General features: G+C 31.8%; 1 protein-coding gene across 1 annotated transcript; it reads right to left on the bottom strand.

Annotated features, from left to right (window-relative positions):
• Window positions 1-2,276: 2,276 nt before the first annotated feature.
• Window positions 2,277-9,048, bottom strand: LOC107002758 (potassium channel AKT2/3-like). Its single transcript, XM_015200920.2, has 11 exons — window positions 8,691-9,048; window positions 7,893-8,111; window positions 5,883-6,041; window positions 4,783-4,840; window positions 4,384-4,701; window positions 4,054-4,293; window positions 3,644-3,961; window positions 3,369-3,557; window positions 3,203-3,278; window positions 2,564-3,127; window positions 2,277-2,495 (listed from the first exon to the last, which is right to left on the bottom strand). Exons 1-11 carry the CDS (start codon window positions 8,960-8,962, stop codon window positions 2,383-2,385), a joined length of 2,526 nt encoding a protein of 841 aa, XP_015056406.1. The 5' UTR covers window positions 8,963-9,048; the 3' UTR covers window positions 2,277-2,382.
• Window positions 9,049-12,748: the final 3,700 nt, after the last annotated feature.

The following is a 12,748-nucleotide window of genomic DNA, read 5'->3' as shown; positions in this document are numbered from 1 at the left end:
CCAATAAAAATGGGAGGGAGAGTTAAAAATATTGGAGGGAATATAATATTTTAGTGAAAATTTTTAAGGCAACACTTATAAAGTGTTGTTTTTTTAATTATAAAAATAGGACATTTTACAAGTGTGGTCATATATGTAAATAGGTGTTGCCAATTATATCATATTTTAACAACACTTATAAAGTGTATCTTATATCATTGAAGAGTACACTTTTGAAGTGTTGCCAAAATTATTGTAGCTAAAAGTTAAAAATTTTGGCTACGCTTTAAAAGCGTTCTCAAAACTACTTTAGGCAACACTTTACAAGTGTAGTCCAGAATAAGTGTGGTCGTACGCCTAAAATGGTGTAGTGAATAGATGAGCATAACTCCTAATTCTCAAGGTTTAATATAATGTTTATGACACCCTTTGGTATTCCTCATTGTAATACTATAAATAATGGTGTTGAGAATAATGTTGATATACTTGAAGATTTGATGAATACTTTGAAGAATAAGAAATGCTCTCATCTTTTGTCTCCCTATTTTTATTGCTTTATCTTTTTTATTCCTTATCTTATTTTGCTTTAATTTTACAAAACGTTATCAGCACGATTGTTCAACTATTGAAGGATTGAAGCAAAGAAAATATAAAGAAGGTATAAATATTTGTGTTTATTTTTCTCTCAAGGTAAATTACTATATAATTTATTTTATATTTTACTTCTTATTATGCATCATTAATTTTCTTACAAAAAAAAGTGAACTTCTATTGTTCCTCCAGTCTTATATTCTTCTTGTCTTCATCTTAATATAATTTTTTTTCTTAGTTTAATAACACATTATCAAAATAAATATCAGTTGGCATAATCGGTTGACCATTTCGGTTCAAATTTGATGCAAAAGAATTGAGAATTCATGTGGTTATATGTTGAAGAAAGAAAAGATTCTTCAAGAATTTTCATGTGTTGCTTGTTCTCATGATAAAATGATCATTATACCTGTTAAGGTTGGGATTGTATTCCCGAAAATTATTTGAAACATATAAAAAGGTGAATATGGGCTCGTTCACCTGCCATGTGGACCGTTTACTATTATGTTTTAATAGATGCATCTATGGTATGGTCACATGTGCATTTGTATCAACTTACAAATTGGTTTTTGTAAGATTATTTGCTCGAATTATTAAATTAAGAGCACAATTCCAAACTTTAAAGTCATGTTTATAATGTTGGTTGGTTAAGCATATTTCAAATAAAGTGTCCCTTTTTACATGATCTCTTGCATGGTCATCATACTTAGCTTCATTGTACTAATTCTATATTTTACTCTATTTCTACAAGTGTAGTGTGGGCAAGTGAGAATCCCTAGAGTTGAAGCTTGGGACTTAGATTGTTCTTCAAGACTCTTGGTATTTCCTCATATGTTCAAGGACATTGATGTTATTTCTAGTTTTCTTTCATTTAAAACTTTGTATTAGATATAAGTTTCATTTCAATGTAAAGGTCGTGCCCTAGTTTGATATTCTTAACGTTTGAGTCTATGATGGCTTATGTGAGACTAGATGTGCACTTGCTTTATAAAGATTTCTTTTTAAAATGTTGGCTCCTAAGCCTTATGATTTTGTTTTAAAAGGTTCTAATTTCGCACTATTTCTATGACAATGCGATGAATGAATGCTAAGGACTTTTATATGACCTTCGAGAGATCGAATACGCCAGCAACGACTAGGGGGTGCTCTCCAGTCGTTACAATTAATTATTTTTGGTGCTTGAATATAAGATTTTTCCAAGCATTCCCACATCTCCTTGTCAGTTAAGCAACCCACAAGTAGGTGCATGCGTTCTTCGGTCAAGGTGCTTGAGATCCAACTCTTTAACAAAATATATTTCTCCTTCCAATCATCAATGGTGCCACTTTCTTTTGCATCCTTCTCAACCGCTAAAACTTTCCCAATAGTCTGTCCAATGTTCATTCTCTATGATGTAAATCATTAGGATATGTGTGTCCTTTTTATGAGGTTTGTGCTGACTTAAGTTTAATGGAGCAAGCGACAATTATTTGGTGAAGTGAGGAGGTTGACATGGTTTTGGTAGAAGGGGTCATTGCAACGTGTGGGGTTTATCAATACTCAGAGAGCGAAAAGTTTTTAAACTCTGATACCATGTAGAAATCCATGTAAACTCGTCAGTCAACTTCGTTGGACCTGTTCCAATCGTCAGCTTTTTTCTTCTTCAACAATAGTCAATCCTCATATAGATTTGAAGACTTCTCATGATTGGTAAGCAAATGGAGGAGTGAAAGAGGTAATATCCTTTTCTTAAATTTTATAGCAGTGTAAATAATAGAACAAAGACTTAAATACTAGTAGAACAGTTCATGCTACATTATGGAGTTTGTATATTCAACTATATATATAAAGCTTATCATTATCCCTAATGACTTCAACCGAGTCAATTTCCGCTCCTTCTTCGTTTGTCACCAATGCATCTTTTGCATCAAAGCCAAACTTGTGGCCTACAAAATAGATAATGTTAGGATTGTGGAAGAACATAAAATGGAGAAGAATTTGTTTGAAAAGGTACCTGCAATGCCCTTGAGTTTTTCAAGTGAATCGGGAAGCTTTATTAACCTTCCTGGTTCATTGCACTGACTTCTTCTCCTGAACTCAGGATGACCTCTGTATATGCTAACTCTAAAAGCACATTGATCTGTATGGCTTTCAAAGTCGTATTTTTGTTCCTGTTCATGCCACTTATGATCAACTTCATCCATAGTATCGGATATTATTATCCTGTGCCCAACGTCTGGTTTTTGCAGTATTTCACTTAGGTTCATCGATGAAAGCTTGTCCTTCAATGTATCATCAATTTCATCTCCGTTTAATAATAAAAGCTTTACCATCTCTAAATGATTTTCTTCTATTGCAATATGCATAGCAGTTGATCTATGTCGATCTTTTGAGTTAACAAGTAATCCATGTTTGAGGAGTTCCTTCATAATTGTTAATTCATTTCTCCTAGCTGCTTTACATAGGAGGTCACCAGAAACATATGGATCAGAGATACATGCCCAATGGTACAGGATTTCAAATATGGGATGCTGTTTTGCTGCGATAGCTTCCCATAATGCGGTGTCACCATTTACATCTGCCATTTATGGAATAATCAAGATATCATATACCACTTGGCCTCTCAAAAATTTCAACATTGAGGTTGTCCTACCTTGTAAGTGTATGTTACATCCATGTCTGAGAAGCACCATTACACATTCTTCGTGCCCTTTTGATGCTGCTATATGCTGATGCAATGCATAGAGAGAAAAGATGTTGACAAACTCGGATACAACAAGTATATTGGTAGCGTAAGAAGTACACAACAAGGGACATACCAGTGGAGTTCTCCCTTTGGAATCACAAATATTAGGGTCTAATCTTGCCTTGAGAAGCTCATCAAGGAAAGCGGCATTGCCTGTACTGGAAACAGTCAACAAATTGATGAACATGTTTGGATCGCTATCTTTGTCCCCAACATCAACGAATAAGTCTGTAAGTCTTAGATCCTTGAGCTTCTTATGATGCTGTAATCAACACAGTTTACGAAAAATACTAAGATTCTTCTCTGAATTGACACATTTGAAAGATCACTAAGTAGTTACGAATGAACCTGAATGAAGTTCTTCATCATGGTGATGTTATCCTCTTGTCTGCTCTTCATTGCTTCAATCAAAGAACTTGTCCTTATCTTTAAGAGCTGTGAAAGTGTCCTTGTCCGATATGTGTAGCTCTGAGGCCTACAACAAAAGGCCCCAACTTCTCCAAACATGTCTCCACATCTCAGAGTCCAAACAATCTGCTCATTCTCCATCTCACTATCAATCATTTCCACCTCCCCTGAAACTATGATATAAACCTCATCTGGCGATTCATTCTGCATTATGACATCTTCCCTTGGGGGTATATAATCAGCCTTCATGTCAGCAACCTAAGCGATCATTATGATTAGACAAACAACATGTATGAAGATTTATGAACGAGTCGATCTTTTTAGTTCATAGAATAAAAATGTCATCTTACAAGGTGCAAGCGAATTTCCCTGGAGATACCCTTGAAAAGATAGACCTTTTCAACAGTTGGCAAAAACAAATGATGTCGGATACTCTTGCAGATTGTCTTGGGAAGTTGTTCAATTAGTTGTTGTTGGTTTAAGCTCTCTGCCTTGAATCTTAAGCACATGTAAGCCAGTATTTGCTCCTTCAGTCTTGGAGGCAAGTGATTTCGACACACAAAGTTTGAAGCTGATTGTATGCTATTTCTCTGCAAAAGAATTGAACGTCATTTTATCTCGTTTACACTATGCACTTTCTTTTGCTCCTTCCTATACATTTCAATAAGAAAATAACTTACGAATTCCATGGTGCGACTTGTTCCTTCAACAACTAAATTGGTCATGTTGCCGATAATGTAAGCAGTAAGGCCAAGATTGAAGAGCATGTAGAAAATGATGAAGATCATTTCGACAGTGTTAACCGCATGGAGGTCACCATAACCAACAGTTGTCATGGTGGTGATAGACCAATAAATAGCTGAAATGTATCTAATCGAAAGGCTCGTCTCTCTGAACTTTGGATTCACAGATCCTAACCAAGTATTTCCTTGGTGGGGATATCTGTCAGCCAACAAGTAATAGAGGCATCCAGCACAGTGCACTGAAAATAGTGTTACCTGTTTCATGCCACACACTCACTCATTCATAGATCTTCAACTAGGAAAAAGATCAAAATAATTATTTTTATGCAAACTTACAAACAAAAGCCTAGCACATCTGATCCAAAAATAGCTGAATCTCATATCCTTTTCAAGTCTGCCAAGGAACAAGTCTATAATTAGTAGTATACAATATTTAAGTTTTATTTGTTCATGTAAAGATGATCTTGAGCTTTAACTCAACTCTAAAAGTTAACTCATTTAGAATAATCCATATAATGAGATCAAATTCTCATTTCTTTTCCGATGTGGAAATTTTTAACCTCGTTAACGGGAGCTCGACACGATAATATGAGAGGGCGATATCGGTAAACAAATGATTGGGATGGATATAACTCAGATATGATGTAAAGATGGAACTTGAAGCTAACTCAACCCTAAAATGAGTTGGTTGGGTCAAATTTGGGTGGGCTGGAAATGGTCAACATAAAACGGGTAATAAATCAATCCGTTCATATTGTATATGGATAAAAATGAATAGGGTAGCAACTGAGTTGTGTAACATACAAGTTTATCCATGTTTTCATAAGTAAATAATACTCTATGCTTTAGAATTCAACTTGGAGAAAATGTTGAAAATAATTTATTTAGTTTTATTATATTACAAAAGTCAAAAAAAAAAATATCCTACAACTTTTCAATATAAAAATAAATTTATGTAATAACCAAGGAAAAATAATTTTAATTTTAAAGTAAATGAGTATTTCCATTTTAGGAATAAAAGTGTTTAATGTACTTTGAGCAATATTAATGTTAATACATGATTTGCTTATTTTACAGAGTTATTTATCACCCAATATCAAATTAAGCAAATAAAAACAATATTATCATAATATTTTAAGAAAAATATACATTTAATATAAATATTTTTTTGAGGGTCAAATACTTCACCTTTATGAGAAGTTACAATATTTTTACGGATATTATGAATTTTGAGTGGGTAAAAAGTTGAAAAAGCTTAACGTGCTAATTCATATTTTACCCATGAATATCTATATTTTTGTGGATGAAATACGAATATCAACCCATATTTTATTCATATAAAAATCAGTCACCCAATGCATTAAAATATGAATAGGTTATCATATTTTGATCGGCTTTCCGACGTAAGAATTGTTAACAAGTGAAAGAGAAATTACCGGGTGAAAAATTGCTTAACTTTGCGAAGACGCCAAAATCTGAGTACTCCTAAAACAGAATAGGAGATGCCAACTTGATGTTTGCCAGTAAAGAACATGGCAACTAAATCAAAAGGGATGGTAGAGCCCACATCCATCAGAAACCATGTTGATACGTATCTGTAAATAAATATATATCACTTCATTATTAACTACCCATACAAATACATTACCATTAGTATATTATTTTCTGACTAATTAATCATTAAATTAACTTTCTTTTGCATTTCTCAACCCACAAGTTCACATAGATGTACCTCGGTTCTTTATTTTTGTTTTCCATTCCTTTTCATAGTTATATTACATTTTTGAAAATTAATTTAATCAATTTGTATATTCATTTAATATTTTAAAATAAAATTTAAATATTAAAACAATACAAAAAGTACTATATGCAACTTTTTTTATTTCTATGATGAGAAATATATTTTAAAGTATTGATCAAAATTTTCCTTACTTTAGGATTGACTCAAATAGAATGGCTTGACCGATCAGCCATTTTTGAGTATAATATTTTACATAAGTTAATTAAAATACTTTGAATTGTCATTAGATAAATACTCTCTTTGTTTAGACAAAGAATAACTTCATTTTTTTTAGCTTGTTTCAAAAAAAATGATTTCTTTCTTTTTTGGTAAAATTTTAACTTTAATTTTCTTTATGACATGTTTAAAGCCATAAGATTAAAGACCATTTTGATACATTTGACATAATTTTAATTTAGAACTACAAGATCAAAAGTTCTTTTTTTTTCTTAAACTTTATCAAATTAAACCAGACTATTCTTTTTGAAACGGATGGAATATTAGTTTGATCTAGCTCATACATTTTTATGTTGCATAAAAGAAAAGATATATTCCAAATCTCTTTCTTTTTTTTTCTTTTGAATTTGAATGTTATAAATGAATACTTTTTAAAAGATATTTTATCTTATTACACAATGTGTGACCATAATTACAACGTGAAAAATAAAGAATTTAATAGATTATATAGCATGTTAAATTATATTAATAATATTTTAAATATTTTTAGAGTTTGGGAGAGATCTCTTTTTTTTTTCCCTTTGGACTATTCCCACTCAATAATTAAGGGAATAAATGTATTGTTCAAAATCTAAATCTTGAAAAATGAATAATGTGAAAAAAAAAAAAAGATGTTGGTTCTTTGCACCTGATCCCTTGGTGTGTTGGGTGGGGTGGGGTGTGGAGGGACGAATATTTGAAAAGGATCAAAACTATTAGCCATGATTTATCGATAACATATTCATTCACGATAAAAGAAGGAATCATTACTTCTTCAAATTAGAATAGTCACATTCTTACGCAGCGTTATCAAATCTCTGTTTATCATCAAATATATATGTGGAATATAATTATAACTCTCTATAGTCTATATTTATATATTTTCTCCGTTTAAAAGAATGATCTTTGTTTTCTTTTTAATCTGTTTAAATAATAGTGATCTTTTTTTTTTGGTACGAATTTTTCACGTGGCATATTTAAGACCACAAAATTAAAGGATAATTTTGACATTTGACATAACTTTAATTTATAATCACATAATCAAAAGTCTTTTTGTCTTAAACTTCCTACCAAATTAAACTAGACCATTCTTTATAAAACGGAGAAAAATAAATAAGTGGAATATAATCATAAGTTCTCATTTAATCAATGCCAGTTCAAGCCATGTGGAAATTTAGAAGATCATAAAAAATAAAAAAACATATACAAGGAAATATAATTATAAATTAAGTTTAGGAAAAGAAAAGAACATACATATTACTGCCCATCTCATTTCATATTACTTAGTTTAACTTCACACAGTTTTATTTAATAAAAACTTTTGAATTTATGGTCTAAAAAATAAGTTGGAGATATTTGATTAAAGGTAAAATAAATATAGAAATGAGACATTTTATTTAAACCGATTAAAAAGAAAAATAAGTCATATAAATTGAAATAAAAGAAATACCTTGTAGCAATTTTTTTTCGATCGCGAACAAGAAGCTGAGAGGTTGAATCAATGTATGCGACGGAGAAGGTCAAGATGATATCAGCGGCAAAAAAGAGATTAACAATATTATCTGCAATGTAAAGCTTCTTGTTTGGGTTTAAGTTCATGAATGCTATCTCAAATGGACATACCCATGCACAATATGCCACCAATACCACCATTAGTGTCTCCCAACACCTACATACATATATACAAATTAAATCTCTCCTCAATTAAGTTATAATTTAGATAATTAATATTTGTACTAGCTAGGTAATCGAATTAATTATATAAAACTTATCTTATAATTAAGTGATGTGAATGACTTTTATACCACGGGCGTAGCTACCCTATAGTGAGTCAGAAAATAATGTCGTATATACAAGTAAAATGATACATAACATGTTTAAATAACATATTTTGAACACTTTGGATAGAATAAGGTATTATAGCCCAGTAATTTTAGATGCCTTGAAATAGCCTAAGTGCTTAGGTGTTCGAATCTCACTAACAAGTATTTCTAAGTTGGAGGTCAGAGTAGCTAGAGCACTACAACTATCAATGAGTGAAAGTGAGATGTCTGCTATCTTCATTGAATGCCAAGATAACAATCTTTATTATTATAAGAAATGATAATAATAATGATGGGACAAAAGTTCACATAATCATTTATTGCCACAAATTTAAAAATAATATATATATATATATATATATATATTATATATATATATTCACCAAAAAAGAGAGAGGAAAACATTTTCTTCTATTTAAAATTACCTGTATGTTGAAGTGATAGGTGAGATAGTGTTGCCTTTGTGAAGATCAGTCTGATTCTGGTTATAACCAGAGGAACCTAAAGGAGGAACAATGAGCTTTGATAGGTTGTGAAAACTCATATTTCCTAAACCTGAATTACCAACTCTCTCATTATTTTTCTTCTTATTATTATTATGCATATCTTCGTTTGTTTGGATTTTCTCCCCATTCATATCACTCATGTTTCTATTGTAGAAACCATGCAATGAATATTTCACTTCCATATTCATCATATTTATTATGTAATGGAGGAAGAGAAAAAGAATCGGATGGTGGTCCTTATATGAGTGGCCCTTGAGAGGTTGTGTATGAAATTAGTTTTATCTTATAGAAAAATAGCATCTGTCTTATTTATTTTTATTCTCATATAATGCAGACATAGCTATAGGGATATGGTATCATGTCATATTTATTGGTTTGGCCCCTTGTGTACATCAGTGCATGGAGGGCCCTATGCACAGCTTTACCCACTTAAAAGAAAAAGCGTAAATTAAAGTAAATCTTATAGTTTTAATATGAAATTATAATTTATTTTTAATATTTAATTACATTAATCTTTTAAAAATAAAAAAAATCGAATACACCTTAAACAATGTCTCGGATGCATTGATATGTACCTTGAATACATAAAAAAACTAGCTCAGATACATTAAATACTTGCTCAGATGCATTAATATGTAGCTCAAATACATAATATGTAGCTCGAATACATAATATGTAGCTCGAATACATTAATATGCAGCTCAAATGCATTAAAAAAATAAGGAATTTTGGAGATGTTTAAAAGTTATGGGGATAATAGAAATAAGTGAAACAAAAGATATGTATTTCTGTAATTTGTCCAAAAAAATTTAAAATATTACGACAGTTATATAGAGACGGTCGTAATGAACCACTATAAATATAATATAATCCAACATTTTTTATACGTAAGGTTAAATATTTTAATAGCGGTTGTTTGTAGTTAAGTTATGGCGCTCTCAACAGCTACTAACATTTTCTAATTTTTGAAAATTTTCCCAATAAATTCAATATTTCTTAAAATATAAAACGTTAAAAACTAAATCACCGTTTATGTAATGTGCCTTCTTTGTGAAGTTACTTTTAATTGTAAATGACCATTTTCACCTTTTCCATAGCATTTTCATTCTTAGTTTGTGTTGTAGGAATGGTCGGTGTGGTCCCCGATGTAATCAAGTGTGTTTTTGCCCATTTTGAGTTGAGAATTCTTGATATGGTTGACTTTGATCAATATATTGAGTTTCGAGCGTCGGATGAGAATTTTGTCAGTTCCATTGCATCCGAAATGTCGAGTTTGAACTAATAAGGTGGTTAGTAAGTATTCCGAGGCCTTATGTTGAGTTTTAGGTGTATGGCCATTTGGGCAAGAAGTTGAGTTTTAAGCCTTAAGAGTGATCCAAAAGGGTAATTTTTTTTCATTTGACCTCTTTTTGAAAATACGACAATTCCATTGAGTTAGAAATATTAAATTTAGTGAGGTAGTCTGTCCAATTTATTATAATCGGACCCCAAATGATTTGCGAGGGTCCGGATGAAGACTGTACTTAGGCTTTTTCCTGTTTGTATTATCTGGTGCAACGGGATCGCGTTCGCTGGTCCCCTAGTGCGTTCACAAAGAGATGTAAGTGTCAAACCCCTTTTTCCGCACGCGGAAGACGGTAAGAATTTTTTCAATTTAAGTGACAGTATTGATTAGGGATTATTGTTATTTTTCGGAGTCGTCACTTGGAGTTGAGTTATGGTGTTCCAAGTCACCTTCTTATTTATTCTCTAATCAAAAAAATGAACTCAAACATACGTAAGTTTAAGGGTTGAGCTCAAGATAATTTGAATTTGGTTTAATCTCAACTCATTCAAGCCTAACCTATTTTAAGAGAATCCTCAATTGAGCCCAATTCCATCTTCAATTTCAACCCACTTTAAACATTTTTACTAAGATCCTATATTAATTGTATGAATTATCTATTTAATATCTTTTAGAATTAATCTATCCATTTGTTACTTTTTTTTTAAAAAAATTGAGATGAAATTCGAATTATGATTATAAAAGTTAAATATCACTATGTTAAAATTATTGAAATTAATCGGGTCAAATAGTGCGGGTCAAGACCCAACCCATTTTGTAGCCCATTTGAGCCCAAAGTAAACTTGGGCGGGTCAAGACCCAAACCAATTTCTATTTCAACTCATTTTAAAATGGAAAAATTGTATATAATGACAAACTAATAAATCAAGTTAAATACTATAACCAAACTTTAATTTAATTGTACCCTGTAGCGAATTGTTTGTTAGTCACCTCTCTCCCTCGAACTCTAGCTCGCCACTCTCCTTCTCTCGCTCCCTCTCACTTTTATACAAACACAAGTGTACAAAATGCGTTTCTGTTTATATAAAGCGAGAAAATTTTTTGTGCATGTGTGTGTGTGTGTGTGTATATATATATATATATATATATATATATATATATATATATTTGCTCCCCTCTCTCCCCTCTCACAGATATCACTCGCCACCCTCGCCTCTATCGCTTATACAAACAGAAACAAAATGTATAAATTCCATTTCGACTTGTATAAAGTGAGAGAAAATTGTATATACACTTGCAAATACATATATCTTCGTCCTATACAATTATAACTATACAACACAAATATTTCCCTGCCCTATTTTTCTTTTGTCTTTCTCTTTTTCTCGTTTATACACACATAAATTATAAATTGATTTATATACAACTGCTTTCTTTTGTATAGTATAGCGAATTATATAATTGATTTCTTTGTATTTATATAGCGAATTATACATATTTATGTTTGCTATAGAGCGCAATTATGCAAACATTGTCATAACATACAAATATGAATTTTGTGCTTGCTATATGTAAAAGTTGCTCTTTTATAATCTCTTCAACCCAACACACCCATTTGACACCTCTAAAACTTAATAGTCAATCCTCATATAGATTTGAAGACTTACCATAAATAGGTTTTCCTTTTAGGAAAAGGTTTTGGATTGACTAATCCTTTTTCTGGTAGGAAAAGGTTTAGGACTCTATAAATAGAGGCATGTTCCTTCTAACTTAATCAGCATTCACAATGTAGTCTTAAGGGCTTTGAGAGTTTTGGTTAGAGGGAGAATTTGTGGGTCACAAGCTTGATACGTTATCACTTGTGTGAACCTCCCATGTATTCCGAGTGAATTGGTTGAGGTTGTTTCCCTCTGTATTTTGTACTCTCATATTTATAGTGGATTGCTCATCTCCTTTGTGGACTAGGTCGATTGACCGAACCACGTTAAATCTTTATGTCTTTTGGTATATTTCTCGTTGTCTTCTTACTCGTAGTCTTTCGAGGTTTGCTTTGCTAGCTTCCGCGTTTACACCTGCTTATTTTCGGTCCTAACAAGTGGTATCAGAGCCAGATTCAATGATGGAGTCAGGTTTAGTGGTTCGATAATCAATGATTTAACCAGGTTAGAAAGAGGTGTTCATCTTCAAGGGTGGAGTTCTAGCCGCAACGTTTTTGACAGTATTGAAGATTTTATTGGAGAAATTTTTTCAGAGAGGTTCTCTGTGTTGAGACATAGATTTTGCAAAGGAGATTATGGAGAGGAGAAGCAAGTTGTTGAAGATAAGTGAAGAAAGTGGACAAATTTATTTTGTCAGAAATTCAGGCCAAGGGGGAGATTTGTTTGGTTTTATTTGCCCTAAATTTCTTACCATAAATAGGTTTTCCTTTTAGGAAAAGGTTTTGGATTGACTAATCCTTTTCTTGTAGGAAAAGGTTTAGGACTCTATAAATAGAGGAATGTTCCTTCTAACTTAATCAGCATTCACAATGTAGTCTTAAGGGCTTTGAGCGTTTTGGTTAGGGGGCGAATTTATGGGTCACAAGCTTGATACGTTATCACTTGTGTGAACCTCCCATGTATTCCGAGTGAATTGGTTGAGGTTGTTTCCCTCTGTATTTTGTACTCTCATATTTATAGTGGATTGCTCATCT

The sequence above is a fragment of the Solanum pennellii genome, chromosome 10, assembly GCF_001406875.1.
Source record: "Solanum pennellii chromosome 10, SPENNV200".
NCBI classification, from domain to species: Eukaryota; Viridiplantae; Streptophyta; class Magnoliopsida; order Solanales; family Solanaceae; genus Solanum; species Solanum pennellii.
This window is presented reverse-complemented; position numbering and strand designations above follow the sequence as displayed.

What these genes read in the sequence shown, in the direction of transcription:
- LOC107002758 (XM_015200920.2), bottom strand. Translation starts at nt 8,962, where the DNA reads ATGATGAATATGGAAGTGAAATATTCATTGCATGGTTTCTACAATAGA. An exon ending in GGGAAATTCGCTTGCACCTT is followed by an intron (nt 3,962 to 4,053) that starts GTAAGATGACAT and finishes ATGATCGCTTAG; the next exon opens with GTTGCTGACATGAAGGCTGA. An exon ending in TGATGAAGAACTTCATTCAG is followed by an intron (nt 3,558 to 3,643) that starts GTTCATTCGTAA and finishes TGTTGATTACAG; the next exon opens with CATCATAAGAAGCTCAAGGA.